At 42.2% G+C, this 23,610-nt stretch overlaps 1 protein-coding gene across 2 annotated transcripts in view; it reads left to right on the top strand.

Annotated features, from left to right (window-relative positions):
* Nucleotides 1–1,758: 1,758 nt before the first annotated feature.
* ELAPOR2 (endosome-lysosome associated apoptosis and autophagy regulator family member 2) overlaps nt 1,759–23,610 on the top strand; it is a 174,097-nt gene continuing 152,245 nt past the window's right edge. Inside the window, exon 1 of one of the 2 annotated variants that reach the window (XM_039219971.1) lies at nt 1,759–2,054. Coding sequence is in view for 1 of the 2 variants with exons in the window: in XM_039219969.1 (XP_039075900.1) it covers nt 1,866–2,054 (189 nt within the window). In the remaining variant the exon portion in view is untranslated. The remainder of the gene's footprint in view (nt 2,055–23,610) is intronic. The other variant, XM_039219969.1, reaches the window with a different exon arrangement.

Genomic DNA, 23,610 nt, shown 5'->3' with positions numbered 1-23,610 from the left:
ATACTTGAGAAACAATGCCTAATATCCAATAGCAAGTCATGTATCTCCAAAGAGCAGACGTTATTAGATAATTATTAAAGCTGTGTTGGCAGAGTGGCTCCTGGGTGGCTCAGTCAGTTAGGCGTTCGACTCTTGAGTTTCAGCTCAGTCATGATCTCACAGTTAGTGGGTCCAAGCCCCATGTTTGAGCTTGGGGATTCTCTATCCCTCTGCCCCTCTCCCCCCAAAATAAATAAATTAATTAATTAAAAAAAAGCTGTGCTGGCAGAGACTTCAATGACTTGAGAAAATATTAACTTTGTCAAGGGAAAATAGAAGTTACATATTATAATTCTAGTTTTGTAGCACACAGGCAGTTAAAAGGAAATGAAGAAAATTCTTCAAGATGCTAACACCATTAATGGTGTCATGTCTCATTGGGGTAATCCCTAGTAATTTTTACATTCTTCCTGATACTTTTAAGTATTTCCTAAAATGTTTACAATAAAATATGCATTATTATTATAACCAGGCGAGAGAGAGACGGGGGCGGGTAGGGGCAGGGAGAGAAACTTTCACATTCCACGTGGAAATGTTTATTTGTTTATTTTTAATTGAGATATAATTGACATACATTGTGTAAGTTTAAGATGTACAGTGTGATGACTTGATACATTTGTTTTTTTAATCTCCCTTATTTTATTTTATTTTTATTTTTAAATAGTTTATTGTCAAGTTTGTTTCCACCTAACCAGCACTGGGTGTTATATGGAAATGTTTACTTAAAAAAGTATTAAGGGAGTCAGAGATAAATTCAGGTCAATTATGAGTCTGCCAGGTACCTTTCTCCAGGTACTCAGTTATCAGAAACTTGGGTGCTCCTGTTGAACCACAGGATAATTCATGTAATTACAGAAATACAAACCAAGAAGGAATCTTTCAGATCTCCAAAACTAAGGAGGAATCTTGTTCAGTATATTTTCCGCTACCTAGTTGGTGTCCACTACCTAGTTCAGTATATTTTCAATGAAAGAAAATATGAAGACTACGCCAGTAATTGTACTTCTAGAAAATCTGCTTCGTCCAGAAACAAAAGGGCTTTCTTTGCCCAAGGTTACACGGTTTCCCCACGAAATGACACCAATAGTAGCCGTACTTGTGGTTACTGCCACTACCACTACCAACACGTACCGCATCTACTGCTTGCCAGGCACTCCCTTAAATGCTTTATAGGCGTCAATTAATTTAATTCTCTTCACAACCCTAAGGGGGTAGGGTATGGTTACTATTTTCGTTACAAAGGTGAGAAAACTGAATCCCCCACTGCATTGATATTTCATTCCTCCTTTCTCCCTGCCATTTCACGCAAATCCTAATCGCTTTAAAATTCGATCTGACGCCCTCTAGCTTGGATCCTCACCCAGGGCTGTTCCTGGGGCGCATCTGTGAGCGTGTGGGATTCGGGTCAGTAGGGAGGTTTCAAAGACGCGCCGCCGGATGAACAATATCCCGATGTCCAGCGTTTCCCTCCGGCTGCGTCCCCGGAGCGCCCCTCCTGGCGGGCCGCGGGCTTACCAAGAGGGACCCCGACCTCGCTCGCCCCCCCGCGGCGGCGCAGCCCCTCGGGCCTGGACGCGCGGGGCCGGGCCGCAGCCCCCGCCCGCGCCACCTGCGCCCGGGCTCCCGCGTCCCCGCCCCGCGCCCCGCCCCCGCGCCGCGCCCGCGCCCCGCGGTCCCTCCCTCCGGCGTGACGGGAGCACCGGCGCCGGCTGCCCGGCCGCGAGCGCAGCCGAGCTGGGAGCCGGCGCGCGGGCAGGCGGCGAGCCGAGCGCGCCGCACCGGGGAGGCTGCCTTCCTGCCGGCCGGCCGACCGCAGCGGGACGGAGATGCGGCTCCCGGCCCCGGGGCCGGCGCGGGGGAGGGGCCCGGGGCGGCGGGCGGGGGCTCCCCGCTGCGGGCTCCCGCCGCCCTGGAGCCCCGCCTGGATTTGCTGCTGGGCGCTCGCCGGCTGCCGGGCGGCCTGGGCTGGGGACCTGCCGCCCTCCTCCGGCCGCCCGCTTCCTCCTTGCCTGGAGGTGAGCCGCACCTGGCCCTTTACCTGGAGTTGGCGGGGGCGGGGGAGGACGGGCGGGCAGAGAGGGGCGAGGCCGGCGCCAGGTCGTCCCTCCGTGCCGTCGCCTTTTGCCTCCCTTGGAGGACTGGGGCTTTCGTTTGTTGCAGGGATGAAGTTGCCCGCCCCGGGAGGCTGGCCGAGAGAGGGTGTGTGGCTTTGCTGTGTTTTGGGTGATGCTTTTTCTGTTCGCGCTCTGTTCCGAGGGCTCTGAAGGACTTTGCGGCGCCCTCTTCGGAGTGCCGGGCTTGACGACCTGGGGCCTTGGGAGAGGTCTCAGCGAGTGGGATGGCGGGGAGACTGGGGAGCCCCAGTACTGGGATTTGGAGACCCGTCTCGCAGAGAGCCAGATCCGGCCACGCGAGGGTTTCCCGCTCCCCCCGCCCCTCCTCCCCCTTTCTCCACCCCCCTGGCTTCCCCTAGATCCGGTGGGGGTCTCTACAAACCCCGTCTTCTCCCTCGCCCACGCTCAGCGTCCTGATTAAGGCCCTGGGGACTTGCTAAGCCAGTGTGTGGTATCACTTGGCATCCTTCTGGCAAAGTATGGGTATGAATTAGGGAGAATAAAAGAGTGTACTTAGGGAAGAGGCGGGTTGGCGATCTAGAAAATTAGAAAAGACAGTGAATATGCTGCTTTTGGGAGGTGTTCGTCTGGATGAAGCTTTGCCACTGTTTAATTTGTGGTTCGAGATTATTGTTTATTTACAGCCAGAAAGACTTAAGTGACGGGTGATGAGATTTTCTCCTGCTTTTACGGGAGCTGGACTTAACGGGCCAAAAATTTACAGGGGTTGTCATCGGTACTTGTATTGGGTGTTTAACTTTCCTTTTAGTGTTCCAGAAAGTGCATCCTCTTTTTTTTTTTTTTATTTTATTTATTTATTTATTTCTAGGAGAGAGAGAGAGAGAGAGACAGCGTGAGCAGGGGAGGGTCAGAGAGAGAGGGTGTCACAGACTGAAACAGGCTCCAGGTTCTGAGCTGGCAGTCAGCACAGAGCCTGACGCGGGGCTCGAACCCACAAACCGCGAGATCATGACCTAAGCGAAAGTCGTACGCTTAACCGACTAAGCCACCCAGGCGCCCCGAAAGTGCATCCTCTTAATGAAAATCAATGAGGGGAAGGAAGCAACATTTCTGACCTACTTTGAGTGATTACCTTGGGCAGGATATGAGGAGTGAATACTGTTTTTAGGAAGATAGCGAGGAATCGGGGTGATGGGTCATTTTAATTTTTGCAAAAATAAAATAGCAAAAATAGGTTAGCCCATAGCCCTTCTGGGAAGAAAGGCCAGACGCTGTTCCTTTGTGTGCGAATGCTGTACTTCTGAATTTTACCCGGGCTTGAATGACAGAGTATTTGTGTGTGGTGCTGGACATCGTCAATCTTCCTTGGATTTTCCTCCTCCTCTCCCATAGTGCAAGTGCCAGGACAGACGGAAATGAGAGAGAATCCGATCAAAGGCATGTGTGGGAGCACGCAGAAGTGTTGCAGTTGGGGAAATCAGTGCGTGCTCTCAGCAAACAGCTGTGTTTAACTTCCGAGTTTATCAATATAATTAGTGGTGTAATCTGTGTTCGCCAACTTTACCTATCACCTGGGAGTGACCTGTTCCTCCTCGTTTCCATGGAAAGCTGCTTCTTGGGCAGCCTCGGATTGAACCGTTATAACAGGACAAACCTAAAGCCCAGCCTCCAGCCCCCAGCCTTAATATACACAACATACTTCTTTTCTTTCTGAAATGAGAAGTCTTGTAACATTAACGCTTAGTAATGAGGAATCTACTTGCACCTTCAGGGAGAAAGGTAGGCCGATTTTGGTCACTACAACTAGACTGATCCTTGAGATGATCACACGGACCACACAGGTACACCTAGAAAGAACAGGAGTCTGCAGCTTAATGAAGAAATATTGAAATGAGAGGCAGGATGGTGACAGAACCTTGAGGAATGCTCTCTTCAATTAATCCTAGCCCTTTGTTGCATTAACTTTAGAAATTGCATGTGACTCAATTCCTTGGGGTCTCGTTTGAATTTCCCCCCCAAAAGTGGGAATAGATGACTCATAGAGGAGGATTGTATTGAGCTTGCCTGTGGCTGGTTGTGTTTTTAGAAATGGTGCTGCACAGATCCATTTATATTCTTTCTGATGACTGGCAGCATTTGTGAGATGACTGACTGGGAGTGAGAGCTTTCTTTGGAAATTGGAGAGGCCAGGGAGGCTCATAGGGGCAAAATCTGCTCCTGGGCATCTGGACCAACTAGCTGAGACAGTGTTATAGAATTGATTACGGTTTCTCTCTGACATTTTTAAGAGGAAAGGGAGAAGGGCAGGTGTTTTTCAGGCTCTGAGGGTAAGGGTATGCTTGCCCTGAGAGGTAGGGGGGAGGTGTCCTCTGAAATAGAGGTGTGGAATTCTAGGCTCACTCCTGTGAGCACAGACCTAAAGTAACTATTTTGTGTTCACTCTTGTCCGTTTATCCCTTTCCACTATTTAGTAACAGAAACAGAGGTGGGGAACCTGGGTGTCTCAGTTGGTTAAGTTACTGACTCTTGATTTCTGCTCAGGTGATGCAGGTTTGTGAGTTTGAGCTCCACATTGGTTTTGCACTGATGGTAAGGAGCCTGTTTGAGATTTTCTCTCTCCCTCTTTCTTTGCCCCTCCCATGTGTGCTCACGTGCTCTCTCTCTTAAAATAAGGTTTAAAAAAAATGGAGATGAGTGACCACAATAAACTGTGAGCTGGAGAGGAGCATATGAGGGTACAGTGGGTGGTCAGAGACTGGAAACAAAGGCCAGCTCTCAGTAACCTGAGAGAATGTTGAAAACGATGGAAAAGTCTGTAATTCTAAATCTGATTTTTTCCCCCCAGGAGCTTGAGTCTCACCCTCATTGATCATATTCTTATAAAAGTAGTCATGATTAACTGACTTCGATAGACTCTGATTTTCCTTGCTTGGTTTTGGAGGAAAGCAAGAGAAGGAAAAAGAGCAGCACAGGAAACTGGCCTGGGACTAGTCAAGTTATAATTGCTGGAGTTTAGGGGAAAAAAAAAGACAACTGGGTTATGGTTTCACTTAGATTTTTTTCAGAGCATTGGACTCAGGGGTGAAACTCATAAAATACAACTTCCTTTGTCAATTCATTGGATTGTGGAGCCAAGAAGGGGAGAAAAATGCTTTGGAATACTCAGCTGGTGATCCGATCAGCAGAGTGGACGTGCGGGTACAGACAGGAAGGCTATAGGTTGGGAGACAGAAATAAAATGTAAAGTCAGGGTGCCAGCAGAGGGAGGACAAGAGAATGTGACTTGGGTAATTGTGCTTAAAGAAAAAAATTAGGAAGGCTGGACGGCAGAAGGTGCAGAATTAATTCCTCAGGGCTGTGCGTGGGGAAAGTTATGAAGGGTAAGCCTCCTCTGGATTTCTTGGCATCGTTTCATGGCTTGAAAAATGACAGTAATAAAAACTGACCTACTATTTCTGTTGTGAGGATGAAATTGATATATATTAAAGGAAAAGAATCTATGTAAATGTGAGAGTTGATTATTGCTGGATTAGTGGACCTAGATTCTGTTATTTCAGGAAGGGTCTATGGGGAGATTTCAGAGCTTCTTCGGAGGATGGGCTTATCCAAGAATTGAATGGAATTTTTGACTCATTGAATAATAGGACTTAATGGAACTGCCAGAGGAAAAAAATGATAAAGGCCAACAGATGATTCAGAGTTGGAGTAAGGTATTAGCAGATAGAGTGCATGAGAGTAAAAAAGAACAGAAGTAAGTGGATTATGTATGCATTATTTAAATTTTTAAAACTAAATCACAAAATAGCTTGATTCTTAGTTCACTGCTCTCAAATCCTGCATAATACAATTCTACTGGTCTCTGAATCTTGAGAATGATGATCTTCTGCCAACAGTTTTTATTTCACAGGCATTTATTGAGCTTATACTATGTGGCAGGCAACATGTCAGATGATGTGAAATTACAAATTAAAATATAAAATTTAATTGGGTAAGGATGAGACAGAAATGTAAACAATTGCAGTGAATTGATTTGGTGCCATGAGAGAAGTAAGGGGAGGTGACATCTAGTGAGGAAGGTCATAAAAGGCCTTGTAGAGTAAGTGGATGAGACCTGAAAGATGAAGAGGAATTTGCCAAGCAGACAAGGGTCAGATGTGAGTGTGGGCTAGGAAGGACAGTTCTGGTATAGAATACAGATTGAAAAAGGGCAGATAGACAAAACCACATGGTGTTGTGTTAGAATAATAGCTTGTAACTGGATAACAGCACTTGGTGAGAGATGAGTCTGGGAGGCAAGCAGAAGAAGCTTGATCTATAGGGGAGCTCATATCATGCTAATAAGCTGATCTTTATTTGGTAGGTGATGGGGATCAATAGAAAGATGTAAAAATCAGGAGCAATAAAATATGCTCTACTTTGGCAACAATATGGAATCCATATTAGAGGACTAGGAGATAGAAAGGGGTGAGACCTGCTAGGAGCAATTACAATAGTCCAAGTAAAGGGTGATGGACCTCAGCTAAGAAGTAGCCATGAAGATGGCAAAGGAGGTGCGCTGTTAGAAGGTAGAATTTCCAGTAAGTGGATCTGGAGGATGAGGAAATGCCAGGTCCTGGCTTGACAAGAAGATGGTGCCTCTAACCTCCATGAGAAAGAAAGTGAGGAAGACCAGATGAGGACCTTGGTTCTGGAGAGGTTGACTTTAAGTAGAGTTGGTCAGTAGACAGTTGGGTATAAGGCCCTGTCACTCAGGGGTCTGTTCAAGTTCACTTGAACTTGAAAAAAAGACATGGTTGAAACTGCTGGATTGGATGATCATCCAGGGAGTGAGAACAAAGAGGATGAAAGGTCAGACTTGGGTTTTACTAACACTAAAGGCAGCAGAAACTGAGGCATCCACAAAGGAGACGTGTAAATAATGCCAGCATAAGCGAAACGGTCCGTACAGAGTGTGAGGAAGGTGAGAATAGCCTTGGAAGAAGAAAGGGGTGGTTGTGGTGTCAGTTGCCCAAAGAAACTCAAGTTAAGATGAGGATTGAATAGAAGATTGAATCTGACCATTAGGTTGTTGGTACTCAGTGCCAGAGTGGTTCCTGTGGAATGGTGGGGATGGCTTGAGTATTAACTGGGAGGTGAGGCAGGAGTGATAGAACAGAACTTTATTTTACAGACTTTGTAGATTAGGTGAGGGATGGGGTCTTCCAGGTCTGCATAAGTCAGAAGAATTGCAAATGGCCATGTATTCTGTTTCCGAATTGGATGGCAGCAGTTGAGAACATCCTTTCAGCAGGTGGTCTCTGAAGGTCATGGGCTATGGGTGAGGATGTCAGAGATTCTGAAGTCACACTGTCTCGACTCAACCTCTGTTTTCAAGCAGTTGACATAATTAATCTTGTGTGTTAGGCTTGTGGAGGTGAATTTTCCGTTTCAAGTTCTGAGAACCATTTCTCATGTTTTAGGCAAATGCGAACAAGTATTCACACCATCAATATTTACAATGTAAAACTAAGAGTTGACAGTTCTGTGAAGTGTCATATTTTAGCACAAGGGATGGAAATAGCAGAGCATAGTATAGAGTGGCACATTTTCCTATTCTAGTGTATTCTTCAGAAATGTCTTGGATCTTCTTCTTTTTTGTCAGAAAATACCAGGCAATTTCTGTTGCCTTATCCTCCCCCTAGAAGAAGTTATGGCTAGTTCTTGTCCATTTTTGCATTCCTAAGCTATGTGTAATATTTCAGTATTAAACCCCTATGTATTGTGTACTTGGCTACCAGGTACTGGTGGTGGTGAAGTGACACACCATACGTATGGCCCCGAGCTTTATAATCTTGGGAGGGCAGAATCAAAACACCACCATCCATCATATAATCATGTTTGCCATAGTGACATGATTTGCTGTGTACAGGAAGGGTGTACAGCTCTTCTAGTCTGGGGTCGCGGTGATTCCTGAGGAAAAGACGTTTAAGTCAAGACCTAAAGGAAGGGCAAGGGTTTTGTTGGATGAAGGCTGTCCTTGGTGGTGATAGAACATCTCAGACAAAGGAAGCCTCCTGCCCAAGGTTAATTCCTATATCCTTCTTTAACCCCTCAGCCCTTTAACTGCTAAAGACAAAGGATCTTTTCTCTGAGTTCTTATCACAGCCCACTGTTTACTCTTGGGCATGTGTATGCTGTTCTACCGATGTTTTGCACACGCAGGACCATCCTGTGCAGACGGGTGAGTTGTGCCCTGTGGAAGGACACCCTGCTATGGGGGCAGGTAAGAGCTAGAACAGTTCCAGGGTGCGTGTGGCCAGCCAGCCTACCTGGCACGGGTCTGGTCCATCTGCAGGAAAGAATACCGTTTTCCAATGTCCAGAAGGGATGTTATTTTCTAAGTCATGCAAAGGTTCACATGCTTTCCTAGAGGCTCTGAACATCCTCCCTCATCCCCAAGTACACGATATGCTCATTGAGGGCAGGATTTCATCATCTTTTTCAACAAATAGTGATTAAATATCTTTATGTTTCAGACACTTTAGAGGTTTTAAAGATGAGTAAGATGTAGGTCCTGTTTTCCGGCAGCACTAATCACTGCCTTGAAAATAAAGTAGTGTGGGTGGCTTCCACTTTTTCAATTATAAAAAGAAATTGATCTTTATAGTACATTTAATCTTAATTGACATCTTCTCTCATTTGTACCGATTTAAGACTCTGAAATAAAAACCCAGTGAACAGAATATATTGTAGTTTATTCTTAATTCAGTGTATAGCTGTGGAGTTCAGGAAACTGTTTATTGCCTTTTCAGATCTTCACTTTTATAGCTCTTTTCTCTAGGTCAGTGGTTCTCAAAGTGGGATCCTAGGAGTGGTAGTGTTAACATTATCTGGAAACTTGTAAGAAATGCAAGTTCTTGGGCCTTGCACACAACCTGCTAAATCAGAAGCCCTGGGGTGATCGCCCAGCAGTCTGTGTTACAACCAGCTCTCCAGGGGCTTATGTTAAATCCTGAAGTAGGCAAACCACTGTCCTAGTTCTAAAGGGAGGAGTGCAGTTTAGTTCCCTTAAGCCCAGGGGTCTGTTTCATCCTTACAACTCCTTCAGCTGTAACTCAAGCTGATTGCTGTTTCTGCCAGGCATCTTAGACGCTTCTGCAATAATCACATCCAGTGGGGCATGAGCTCCTCCCATGACCATGAAGTGTATCAACAAGCATTTCTCTGTTAATCTTCTATATGCCCGGTGCTGGCCGGGTGCTGCTGCTCCTACAGGATGCAGAGGCCATTGTATACCTCTGTAGGAGCCTAAGGCCTAAGGGAAGAAGCAAACATGGAAATTAATGAGTGTTTCTCTCCGAAATAGACATTGAAATAGGAAAACATGGTCAGCCTTTTAGGTTAATATTTTCCAATGTTTGCTACTTAAGAGGAGGAGAGCGTTGTGTATACTTTGCTTCAGCTGCGAAGTGTCTTGTTAGAGTAGGTGTAGAAGCAAAGGTGAGCAAAGAATATTCAAATCTCTGCTCTGTTGCGGTTTTATATGACTGTGTGCAAATCATCCTCTTTGAGTCTTTCTTTGAAAATGGATATAGTAACTCCTGCCTTATCTACATTAGAGTTACTGGGAGAATCTAATGAACTTGAAAATGCTTTGTAAATTTTAATGCAATGCCAGATAGTAGTTATTATGTGTGTTTAAGTTAGGAACGGTGTTTCTGAAGGAATAGATTGAAGTATGAAAGGGCTAGGAGGTGGCTAGGAAATTTGTTTGCATACAAAAGTATTTTATAGGAGTATACTTTTTTCTTTAAAAATTTTTTAATGTTTTATTTATTTTTGAGAGACAGAGCACGAGTGGGGAAGGGGTAGAGAGAGAGAGAGAGAGAGAGAGAGAGAGAATGAATCTGAAGCAGGCCCAGGCTCTTAGCTGTCAGTACAGAGCCCATCTCAGGGCTTGAACTCAAGAAGGACAAGGTCATGACCTGAATTGAAGTTGAGCACTTAACCGACTGAGCCACCCAGGTGGCCCTAGGTGTATTTTTTCTAATCATGGAAATTGTGCATTGTGAAAAATTTAGAAAATAAAGTATAAAAAAAGTCAGCTGTAGTTCTTCCACTTGGGGATATCTGGTATTAGTGTTTTAGCACATTTGTACTTGCATATAGTTTTTCTTTTCAAAACCACAAGTGATCTCATATTGTATCTTTTCCTCTCTTGTAACCATTTTCCAAATGCCACTAACACTGTAAATATTTCCATAATAGTTATAAAATATCTTAATATGTAATACATTGCAAAATACTGCATCATTTGAATGTCTGCCCATGTTTACTTATAAGTCATTTACTTTATCATTTCACTGCACATGCTCTTGTATAGGTCAGCAATGACCTTTTCTTTGCTAAATCCAGTTGTTTTTTCTCACCTTTACCTGCCTTATTAGATACCCTGGTCTTGATTGCTCTGTTACCACCAAAAACTTGTGCTTGGCTTCAAGCACACCTCACGCTCTTGGCTTTTCTCTATACTGTGATTCTTCAGTTATTACTGGTTCTGTCTCTCCCTGACTTCCTTATATTGGGGCTTTCCAGGCTTAACCCTTGGCCCTCCTATCTTTTTTTTGTCATCCTCACACTCTTGGTGATATCATCTAGTTTCTCAGCTTTAAATACCATCTGCATGTGGACAGCTCTCAGGTTTACATCTCTCCTCACTGGACCTTTCCCTGGATTCCCAGCTATCACAGCACTGGTGTCTCCACTTGGATAGTTGACCTCAAACCCGACACATTTGAACCTGAGCTTCTGATATTGCCCCAAACCTACTCTTTCCCTATTTCATCTAGTGAGAACTCCTCCCTTCCAGTGGCTCAGGCCTAAAACTTTAGCGTCGCCACAGACTTTTCTCCTACTTCCTATATCCAGTCCATCAGCAAACCCTGTTGTCTCTGGTTCAATGTAGTTAGCGTCAGAACTTTTCACCTTCTGGGCCATGCCACCATCGTCTCTTGCTTCCATCAAAACTTCCCATCTGGATCTCCTTTAGTGTAATCTCAACAGAGCACTTAAGAGACCACCTTAAAACCTAAGTCCTAAAAAGTGTTACTCTACTACTCATAGCTCTTCTAAGGCTTCATTCAGAACCAAAGCTCTGGTGGTGGCTTACAGGACCCAACGTGGCCCAACCTCCCATTAAGCCTCTAATGAGGATTGAGAAAGCCTGTCTCATACTACTCTCTCCATTCTTCACTCTGCTTCAGCCACTCCAGGCTCCTTGTTCTTTGTAGAATGTTTTATGTGAGCTCCTTTCTCAGGGCCTCTGCTCCAGCTCTTTGGTCTGCTTGGAACTTCCTTCACTCAGCTATTTGCTTGGCTTTCTCCCTCATGTGCTTCAGGTTTCTACTCAGTTGTCATCTTCTCAGGAAGGCTTTCTCTGGCCACTTGTTAAAAAATAGCAGCCTCCTCCTTTCTATCCTAATTTCATGCTTTTATTTTTCTCCACAGCACTTTTCAGCATCCATTTTAAAGTATATTCTAATCACTTTTTTTTTGTTTTTATGACCTATCCCCTCAGTAAGTTGTAAGCTCCATCAAGACAAGCCAGTTCCTTCCTCCCTTCCCCTCTCTTTCTTCCTCTTTGAAAATAAGCTACTTTATTCCTGGCATCTCAAACAGGGCTTGAGACAGTAAATGCTTAATACATGCTTCTTGAATGATGAGTAACTTTAATTTGGGGCACTGAGTGTTTTAATTGTTTGTAATGTAAAAATGTTATAACAACATAAAACATTGTCTGAATTTCTTACTGTTGAAGATTATTTGCAGCAGAAAGGTCAGAGGATATGAACTATATCCTGGGCAACATGGGAAATTGTTATTTATTGTTACTAACTTGATGGTGGAAAAGCTGTCTCATTGATGTGATTTACATTTATTTAATCACTACTGAGGCTCAGTATTTTTCATATCAGTTAGCTTTTTGGAGAATTTTCTGTTTAGATGTTTTCATTTAATGTTTTTTCTTACCTATATGAACTCCTCATTTTAGTAAGGATACCATTCAATATACACTGAGAATATATTTCCCTAGATTTTTTTTCCTGTCCACATGTCTTGAGATAATATAATACCCAGAGAAAGCAGTTAATTATTTAGACCATAAAAATATATGGTCTAAAAATCTGTGGAATTACCCTTTGCTTAGCACATCAAATAGGAATAAATTTAATTTTTATTTATTTTTTTAAGTTTAATTATTTATTTTGAGAGAGAGAGAATCCCACGTAGGTTCCAATCTCTCAGCCTTGGTCTCATGAACCGTGAGATCATGACCTGAGTTGAAACCAAGAATCAGATGCTTAACTGACTGAGCCACTCAGATTCCCTTAGAAATAAATTTAATTAAAAAAAATTTTTTTTAATGTTTTTTATTTATTTCTGAGAGAGAGAGAGAGAGAGACAGCATGAGCAGGGGAGGGTCAGAGAGAGAGGGAGACACAGAATCAGAAGCAGGCTCCAGGCTCTGAGCTAGCTGTCAGTACAGAGCCCTATGTGGGGCTTGAACCCACAAACCGTGAGATCATGACCTGAGCCAAAGTCAGACGCTTAACCGACTGAGCCACCCAGGCACCCCGAAATAAATTTAATATTTAAAAACACTGCTGTTTGGTACACAGTACCTTACTAAATTCCTCCAGTAAATGAAGTCTATCATGTGTTTAGCTGACAAAACTACTAAAGCAACTGCAAAATGACTAAGAATTCTTGGGCTTGGAATGACCGTCTTTTGTTCTAAGATTGTGTTTTTGAAATTTCAGGACCGCCATACTTCATTCTTGGTTACTTCTTTTTCGGTGGCCATTCATATGTTTATCTGTTCATCTAGCACTTAATGAGTTCATATCCTGTGTTTCTCTCATTGGGAAATCCATAATACCTATGTCTATGATTATAGTACAGATGGGTTACGTACTGTGAGGGAGTTGTGCACGGGCTTAGACAGAAACAAAGAGAAGGGCAACTGAAGCAGATTAGGGCGCCCTGGCCTCAGAGAAAAGTGCCGTTGGAGCTGAGTTTTCAAAGACTTCCCGAAGTGCTTTCTGAACGCACAGAGGCCAGCATTTCTCTGCCAGAGAAAATAGGTCATGTAATAGCGCAGAGGAATTAATGCCTATGACCATTTCAAGGGCTAGAGTGAAGGCATATGGGAAGGAGTGGCAAGAGATGGCTAGCTAGTGGGGAAGGCAGGAAAGCTACGGGGAGCTGCTGACATCAGGTTAGACAGATTATTCTGTTGGTGAATGGAGAACGATGAAAGAGGGATCTGATTGGAGGCAGGGAGATCAGTTAGGGGACAGGACAGCTGCCTCTTCTACGGGGAGAACAAGAAGTCAGAGCTGGGCACCAGACAGGAGGGTCAGTGGTGGCACTCAGTGATACATGGCAGTCTCCAGGGACTGCTAGGGATTTAGCCCTGGGCTGCAGGGTATCTGCTCAGCCTTTCATTGAGATTGAACATTTAGGAGGAGGAGGCCAGGTGGCTGCAAGAAAGAGGATGAGTTCATTATTGGCCTCATGAGTTTAAAGTGCCCAGGGGACTTCCAAACAGTGCTCTCCCAGAGACAGCTGGATGTCTGCAAGTGCAGCAGAGAGACAGCTTGTGAGCCACGAGCACATAAGAGGTACTTGAGGCTACTGGTGTTGATGAGGTCACCTGGGCTCTTAGCGCGCAGCAAGAGCAGTGTGCTGAGGAGAGGGCTCTGGGAAATGCCGGCATTTAAAAAGCAAGCTGAGCCAAAAGCAATTGAGAATGAAACTGAGAAGGTATAGCCGGTACGGTGATAGCGCAGACGCTGGCTGAGGCTTGAAGGGGTAGCTGACCACCAGTAAATCTGGACTATGATACCCACGTGGTGTTTCTTGATGTTTAGTAAGGGGTTTGAAATGTCATATCCTTGTGGGCAAGAAGCAGACGTGATGCTGAATGATGGTATCACTAGGCAAATTGTTGGCTATTTGAACAAAGGTACCCTAAAGTTATTAATTTAAGGAACTGGTGCTAATCTGGAGCAAGGTCTTCAGTGTAATGCTATAGTCCTCCCCCCTCATCCATAGAGGATACATTCCAAGACCCCCAGTGGATGCCTGATACCCTGGACAGTACCCAACCCTATATATACTGTGTTTCTTCCTATACATACATTCCTGTCACAAAGCTTGTTATGAATTTGGCTGCATAAGAGATCAACAACAAAAATAATAAAATAGGACAATTATAACAGTATACTATAGTAAAAGTTACATGAATGTGCTCTCTGTCTTACTTTACTATGCTCACCCTTCTTGTGATAGTGTGGGAAGATAAAGGGTGAAATGAGGTGAATGACCACATTGCATTAGGCTACTGTTGACCTTCTGATTATACATCAGGAGGGGGATCATCTGCCTTGGGCATGGTTGATTATGTGTAACTGACACCACCAAAAGCAAAACCACAGAGAGGGGGCCTATGTACCTTTGATCTTAATGTCTAATCTTTGAGTTGTTGTTTTACTATTTAATCGATGTTTGGTTTGGGGAAGGCTTAGCCAAATTTTGTAAAGTCAGAATCTGGGAAAGATGCCTAATGACTTGGAAAGCAGAATTGGGATTCAAGATGATTTGAAAGGCTAGAATAATGGGCAAACATAATTGTTCTAAGTATAGACTGTTCTTTTTGGTTCTGAAACTTAGATGTTCAAGCATAGGATGAGGAAGTCTTGCTTAAAAGTACTTTTGAAGCCACAGATGTCATGTGGCTGCTAAAAGCACTGATGGGGTGTGTGTCTTAGGCTCTATTAATTAAAGAGCAGAGTACCTGGCTCACAGAAGGTAGACATTTAACTTAGGTTAGTGATTCAATTTAGGAGTGATATCTGAAGAGGGATATTGACATATGGAGGAAATGAACACTTTAGAAAGTATGTCCAAATACTTGATGACTGACCAAAGAAATTGAGGATGGTTAGCTCTGAGAAAACTTAAAGGAATCATGATAGTGAGCTTCAAATGCATTATGTTCAGTCTTGTATTAGAAGCATTGGTATAATGCTCCTTTAGAAGATGGTATTAGGATTGGTGGGTAGTAGACAAAAGAATGCAGAATGTAGTTCATCCAAGAAGGTGTTTTAAAAAACTGTAGCACCATGAACTGCTTCTTTGTATTTTGAAAGTTGCAGGTTTCCTCTTTTGGACAGATGGCCTAGGTCACATCTATGGGAATGATGAGTTCTTGACCCCTAGTCTGTGTCTGTATTCATGGGGTGGTTTTAAGGGGCAGTTCAGTGACTGTTCAAGGTTACATACATTCCTACTGTTACAAATAAGAAGAGAAATCTTAATCCTCTGTACTTTCGTTCTAGGACACATTCATTCTTAAGCTGTCATATTTAACGCTTTATTCTAAGATTGCTACAGTGTAAACATAAAACAAGTGCCCTCTGGTGCATCTCCATCCTAAAATGGAGAGTGGAAAAAATTGGCCATTTGAAAGTTAAGTCTGACGCCGACTTCTATTTGGTAATTCTTGGGCATATCAATAATGCATACTAGGAAATAACTTGAATGAGATAACAGTAGATGCTTAAACATATCTGAGCTTGGTATGCTGCAGAAGTGCTTCCCTATCTAAAGAGCAGGTAAATATCAACACTATTTGCTCTATTTTTTTACGATGCCTTTTTTTTTTTACATTTGACCTTTTGAAAATTAAATGTGGTATGTGTGCATCTTAGAAAAATGAGGCAATAAAAATACTCATAATCCTACCAAATAAACACTACTTTTAACATCTTAGCATTTGTAATAGGAACAATTAATAAAAGGAACAATAGGTACATTTTTAGGGCATTTCACTTACTAATTAATTAATTCATCCTCTAGCTTGGTGGAATTACTACCTGTGAGCCCCAGCTGCTGCCCCAGTGCTCACACTTGTAACCATCAGCATACCCTGTCTCTATCACATATATTAGATGTCTGCGTATATTTCATGACAAATAATATATGTATGTTTGCAAAACGGGAATATTCTGCACATTCAGTTTGGCAAATCTTTTTTTTTTTTTTTTTGCATTTAACTGGATACTGTGAATTTCTTATTTTGACTCCTCTAGAATTTTATATAGTGCTTTATGTAAGGTAAGCCTCTAACTTTGTTTTCTGAATAACCCGCTTTCATAAGTAGTATTTTGAACAACCCATAATTCATTCTTTCGCCATTGATTTGTTTTCTGTACCATCTATTTTAATCTATTATGTTACATATGATAAGTGACATACATATGCTCAAAAATATTTGATTTCTTTTGGGCTACTTTGTATACTGTCAATTTTTTTTTTTTTTTTACCAAGATTGCACACAGAATTTTATAATATGATTTTATAATCTATTTGTTGTTTTTCTTTCAAATATTCCTCTGCTGTTCTCACTTAGTCTTCAAGTTCAACTTCAGAATAATTTTGAAAAGTAAAAAAAAAAAAAAAACCTCACTGGAATTTTCTTTTGGATTCTGTTAAATCTCTTAATTTATTTACAAAAAATTGTCATCTTTATAGTGTTATCTTTGCATTTGATGACCTAGTTTCCTTTGGTGCTTGGAGTATTCTGTACTTTTCATGAGCACTGACTTTGTATTCCCCTACCATTTATCTTTTTTTTAAACTTATTTATTTATTTTGAGAGAGAGAGCACAAACAGGGAAGGGCAAGAGTCGGGGAGAGAGAGAATCGCAAGCAGGCTCTGTATTGTCTGCATGGGGCTGAGGCAGGGCTTGAACTCATGAACTATGAGATCGTGACCTGAGCCAAAGCCAGATACTTAATTGACTGAGCCACCCAGGCACCCCTACCATTTTATTTTTTATTTGATTTTCCCCTGATAGACTGAGAAGCCATTGGATTTTGGAAATTAATTGTGTATATAGTTTCTTATAGAGTGGGCTTGTTAATTCTAGTATTTTGTTAATTATCTTTGATTTTCTTTCTAAAAATTATTTTTTAATGTTTATTTATTTTGGAGAGACAGAGTGTGAGCAGGGGAGGGACAGAGAGAGAGACAGAGAGAGGGAGAGAGACCGACAGACAGACAGACACACAGTCTGAAGCAGGTTCCAGGCTCTGAGCTGTCGGTACAAAGCCTGATGCAGGGCCCAAACCCATACACTGTGAGATCATGACCTGAGCTGAAGTCAGATGTTCAACTGACTGAGCCACCCAGGTACCCCAGATTTTCTTGCTAACTGGTACCATTTATTGAGTTGTTAAATGTATGAAGCACTTTACTTATATTAACTAATTCTCATAGCTCTCCATACCTCTGCTTTTAGAGTTGAGGAAACTGAAGGTTAAAGGCAGTTAATACATTGTGAAAGATGTCAAAGGTAGTGAGACATAAGGCTGGGATGTATTTGTCCTTGGAGACATCACTTACCACTGAACTTCACTGCCTCCCACTCTGCCTACACAGAGCTGGTCTATACCTCTAGCTCCGTACAACCGCTTCTGTCAGGATACACGTGGAATCTTACCAAGTGCACCGAGCAACTATTTATAATGTTTTCCTCCTTTAGTGCATCATTTTTAGATTCCTTTTTCTCAGATAGTAATCCATTTCTCATGTGTTTTAGAAATCTACCCTCTGCTCCAAGGTAGATATTGGTGTTATACATGTTTTAACAAAAAGAGCTCTCTGTACTGCTGCGTTTAGGTCATATACTGGTGTGTAGGTGGCCATGGCCACTTCCTCTTCTCTTGAGGATCAGGTATCTGTGCTGAGTCCTTAGTGCAATTTGTGTTGTCTGGCAAACTGTGCCCCGCTGGGCTGATCAACAGAGGGGGGAGCTCATTCTGTGTCAACTAGATTCTTCTTTAGGAACATTTTTTTAGAAGAGGAATTTTTTTAGATGGAAAAAAGGAGACCAGCTGTTTGTGGCTCTTCTACAGCAAGCACACCTGACGGCCCCTGGATGTACTGCACATTCTGTCTCTGTCTTTCCCTGTGAAGTTCTGAGAATAGGGGCGCCTGGGTGGCTTAGTCGGTTAAGCGTCCGACTTTCGCTTAGGTCATGATCTCGCGGTTCGTGGGTTCGAGCCCCGCGTCGGGCTCTGTGCTGACTGCCAGCTCAGAGCCTGGAGCCTATTTCAGAGTCTGTGTCTCTCTCTCTCTCTGACCCTCCCCTGCTCACGCTGTCTCTCTCTCTCTCCTAGAAATAAATTAAAAAAAAAAAAAAAAAAAAAAAGTTCTGAGAATAGAGGATGGAGAAGAGCTAAGCCAGAGCGAGGAGTATGGGTCTGATGACATCTTAAACCAGAAGCCTATAAAACTTCATACATAAAAGGCCAAATCCTGTTGTTGAAAAAAAACACTATATACCAAAGACAATTAAGAGTGGAAATCAATGGACTGTAGTTCTATCATTTTACCACAACTCTTTCAATATTTTTGTTCTGTATTTCCTCTTTCTTTAAAGACTTAACATCAGAGTTATGTGGGCCAGGCATTGTTGTTAGTGTTTGAGACCTATTAGCTCATTTAAAAGCACGTACGTGAATGATACTGCTTTAAAGTGTTATTCAGATATTTCAGGGGAAGTCTCACCAATTGCCTCAATCTTCCTAAACCTTTATTGAAGATTAATTGAAGTACATTGAACAACATAAATATGAAGTATATAATTTGGCCAGTTTTGATGTATGCATACACTTATGAAACGATTGCCATAATCAAGACAGCCATTTCTAATACCTCCAAAGGTTTCTTGCTTCCCCTTGTAATCTACTCTTCCCTCCACTCTGTCCCTAGGCAACCACGGATCGGCTTTCTGTCACTGTAGATCGATCTACTTGCATTTTCTAGAATTTCATATAAATAGAATTCAATAACATGCGCTCTCTCTCTCTCTCTCTCTCTCTCAGACAGGCTTTTTTCACTTAGCATAATGATTCTGAGATTGATTCACATTGTGGTGCATACAATAGTTTGTTCCTTTTTATTGCTGAGTAGCATTCCATTGTATGTCTATACCACATATGCGTATCTATTTTTAACATGCTATAGTTCTAATCATGGTACTTGATATCCTTAAGCTCCAATATGGTAATGTAATCTATGAATATCAAGAACTCATTAGCGAGCATTTCAAATAGATTGTTTATAAAGTTCAGCAGCAGCAGCCTAAAATGTAAATGTAAGCACTAAAGGACTTGGCATTCTGAGATATTCTGGGAGGTAATTTAGTTTTCTGTTTTACTCAGTATTTAGTGCTATTTCAGATAAGTCTTGATTTTTGAAAAGCTAATCATTCAGTTAGTTAAATATGCTTGTTGGGATTACTTCCACTTGCCTGCCTGTCTGCCTATAGATCATTTCGTTATCAATTAATGTTTGTTAGAGTGCAAGGGACAACGGTATATGTCCCACCAAGCATTCAGAGGCTAAAATGAGAAATTTTTTTTTTAGTTCATCTTGGTGATGAGCAATTGTGTACTCTCTAGATGAGAGTAGTGTTTATATTCATTTGGAAGGACAATTAAATATATTCATTGGTTTCACATGTTAGTTGAGATTATATTTCAAAATTAAAAAATCTAGCAAGATAGCCTGATTTAATTGTATTTTTCTTTTTTTGGTGGGATGTGATGGGAATTTGGGTGGCTAACACATTTGCATTTAGAACAAAGTAAGAAGTTTTTAGACCAGTAGTGGTTCCACAAACTTTGGACTCTTTCTGTCTTTCTCTCCCTCTCTCTCTTCTCTGTCTCTCTCTTTCTCTCTTCCCTCTCTCTCTCTTCCACTCTCCCTGCTCTCTCCCTGCCCTTACTTCCCCTTTTCTTTTTTCTTTTTTTCTTTTCTTTTTTCTCCTCCTTCTCTTTATCTTTGTTTAAATCTTCTCCAGAGAAGCTAAAGGTACTAATAGGAACTATGATTGTGGGACTGGCTGTCCTGCCCTGTTTGGGTTGATTTCTTCTGTGGCAGTAACTGATGACTTTGACATGACAAGGAGAATAATGTGACTCATTTGTCTTGATAGCAACGAGTTCTGCCTTCACTGCCGGACATGGTTACAGGCAGACCATTCCTTAAACCCAGCCTTCTTTTCAGCTCTGACTTTTTTCTGTTCTTCCCTTCAAAACCAGACTCTCTACCTTTATTTATTCAAAGTTTTAACTGTTTTTTCAACACATTGTAGTCTGGCTTTTATCCCAGTCATTTTCCTAAATCTCTTTTTATGGTCAGTAATCATCTCCTAACTACTAGTGGTTTCTTTATTCTCCATCTTCCTCCATTTCTCTGCAGGATTTAACCCTGTTTCCAGGCGATTCACTTTGCTTTGTAAGACACTGAAATCTTGTATTATGCATCCTTAACATCTATATTTCTTTAGATAGCTCCTCTTTTCTTTCTTTTTTTTTTGGGGTGGGGAGTGGTGGTTTTCCCAGGATTTTGCTTTTGGTTGGCTTCTCTTTGTATTACATATGTCCTCTCTGAGCCTTAGCCATATATTCTTTCATTTTTATTTTTATATAAGAGTAATACCTACTTATTATACACAACTTGAGTGTATGATCTGTGTACATTTTAAACACTTTTGAACAAGCAAAAATGATGAGTGTCACCTGCAGTCCCGCGGTGGAGAGCCATTGTTGAAATTTTTCATCTGACCGCTTGTCTTACCTAAACCTTTGTTTAAATCAATCTCATATCCAACTTCTAAATGCTTAATTCTCTATCGGATTCCAAAAGCCCATTTACAACTCTTAACAGGCACCTCTAGTAGGAAGTCCTGGATACCTTCAAATTAAATACATTCTGAACCAAATTAATTATTTTTCCTTGTACTTGAAACTAGATTTTCTTCTTCCATTTCTGATTGGTTAATAGCAACTTGATGCCATTAGTCCTTTTCCTTCTTGTCTGTAAACTCCACATCACTTAGTCATAATGGATCATTATAATGTGGTCTACAAAGTCCCTTATCACATGGTCTCAGGAGGTCTTTTTTACCTCTCTCTTTGTGCTCTTGACCTCCTTTCATTCTTACCCTGATATCTAACCACAATTCCCAGTTTTCAGGGATTCTCATGCACTTCCATCCTAACATGCTTAGCCAGTGGCCATGTGAAAAGCTGCTTCCTCTCTCTCTGGTATAGCTTGTCTCTAACTAGCATTCAGGTTAATGTGGTTGAGATACTTCTGCCACATTCATTCAGATGGAATGAATCTGAGGCCTAACACTTCCTACATTTGCTTTGATTTATCCTGACTGAGAAGACACCCATTAAATGCTCTCCTTACAACTGCTTTTAAATCTATGAAGAGCTACCTTTAAAGAATGGACTTCAAGTACATTCCAGATAGCTGACCTGGGACCAGTGAGTGGATGTTATGGGGAGGAAGATTTTTCTTTATATTAAGAACTGCATCCTTTAATGATTAGAGCAATGGAAAACACTTGTTAAACTAGTTAACTCTTCATCAGCAGAAGTATACAACCAAAGACTAAATGACCATTTCTCATGGATTCATTTATTTAATCGACATTATTACTCACTTTGTCAGCCTGCTGTGCTGGAGGTTCAAAGATGAAAAAAAATTTTTTTCTTGAAGGAGCTCATAGTCTAATGTAGTCGTTCTCAACCTGGGTATGGATTAGAATCACAGACCAGTGAATTATTTCTGTTTTAGAAATCTCAGAGGACAGGGTCTACGGAACATATTCCAGTGTATAGCCATGGATGGTTATACTGACTTACATAAGGTTTACTTTTCAAAGTGTCATTTATTTAAAAATAATTTTTTTAATGTTTATTATTATTGAGACAGAAACACAGCATGAGTGGGGGGGTGGGGCCAGAGAGAGAGGGAGACACAGAATCCAAAAAAGTTTCCAGGCTCTGAGCTAGCTGTCAGCACAGAGCCTGACGCGGGGCTCAAACCCATGAACCATGAGATCATGACCTGAGCCGAAGCCGGATGCTCAACTGACAGAGCCACCCAGGTGCCCCTCAAAGTGTCATTTATTTAACACCTACTTTAGGGCAGGCCATAGGATCTTAATTTATTCTTTCAATGAATATTTATCCAGCCCCCTTTTTTGTGTTCTTCCTTGATCTAGGTACCAGGAGCACATCAGTGGACAAAAACAGACTTACTGCTCTTATGGAATTTATAGAATGGTAGAAAACACACATCACACAAACACATGACAGTTGGTGTTAAGTCTAAGAAGAAAAGTAAAGGAGATGAGGGGATATAGGAGGTGTCAGGTATCTGAGAGGTCAGGAAAGGGCTTTTGATGCTCTGGCATTTTGAGTAGTGCCTGAGAGAAGAGAGGGACCAAGCCATGCAGACATCTGGGGAAAGGGCTTCCAGGCCCAAGGAAGAGCAAGTGCAAAGGCCTTAAGATGATCATACACTTGACATATTCAAGGAAGAGAGACCCACTATGCTGGAGTAGAATGAATGAAGGGCATGCGACAGGAGGTGTGAACACAGAAATCACAGGTGGATGGGGTGTGGCAGACCACATGATGCCTTTTAGGTCATCTTAAGGACTTTGACTTTTATTCTGAATGAAGTGAGAGCCTGGAGGGTGTTGAATACAGATATAGTACGATTTATATGTAAAACCATCATTCCAGCTGCTGTGTGGAAATAGATGCTGGGACATGGATGAAAACAGATGAATTAGGTTATTACAGTAATCTAGGTGAGGCATTATGGCAGCTTAGATGAAAGTTTTAGGGGTGGAATGGTAAGAAGCAGTTGGATTCTGTGCATATTTTGAATATAAAAAATATTTTTAAGGGTCACCTGGGTGGCTCAGTCAGTTGAGTGTCTGACTTGATTTCAGATCAGGTTGTAATCCTGGGGTTGTGGGATCAAGCCCCACATTGGGTTCTGCACTAAGTGTGGAGCCTGCTTAAGATTCTGTCTCTCCCTTGGGGCGCCTGGGTGGCTTAGTCGGTTCAGCGTCCGACTTTCGCTTAGGCCATGATCTCGTGGTTCGTGGGTTCGAGCCCCACGTCGGGCTCTGTGCTGACTGCCAGCTCAGAGCCTGGAGCCTGTTTCAGAGTCTGTGACTCCCTCTCTCTCTGACCCTCCCCTACTCATGCTGTCTCTCCTAGAAATAAATAAAACATTTAAAAAAAAAAAAAAGATTCTGTCTCTCCCTCTCCCTCCATCTCCCTCTCCTTCTCCCTCTGCCCCTTTCCCTGCTTATGTGCACTCTCTTTCAAAAAATTATATTTATTATACATATATGTATATATATCTTATAGATGTATTTTAAAAATATTTTTAAAGGGACTGTAGGCTTTACTAAGATCTCCCAGGGAGTGACTTTGGCCAGAGAAAGGGGTCCAGGACCAAGTGCTGGGATGCATCAACGGTAGGGGAGCCGGTGCAGGAGAATGGGGTCCCTGAGGCTAGATGAAGCAAGTGAGGGAGACAACGGGCACTGAGTCTAACTCTGTT

The sequence above is a fragment of the Hyaena hyaena genome, unplaced genomic scaffold, assembly GCF_003009895.1.
Source record: "Hyaena hyaena isolate Hyena2069 unplaced genomic scaffold, ASM300989v1 scaffold_858, whole genome shotgun sequence".
Taxonomy (NCBI): Eukaryota; Metazoa; Chordata; class Mammalia; order Carnivora; family Hyaenidae; genus Hyaena; species Hyaena hyaena.
This window is presented reverse-complemented; position numbering and strand designations above follow the sequence as displayed.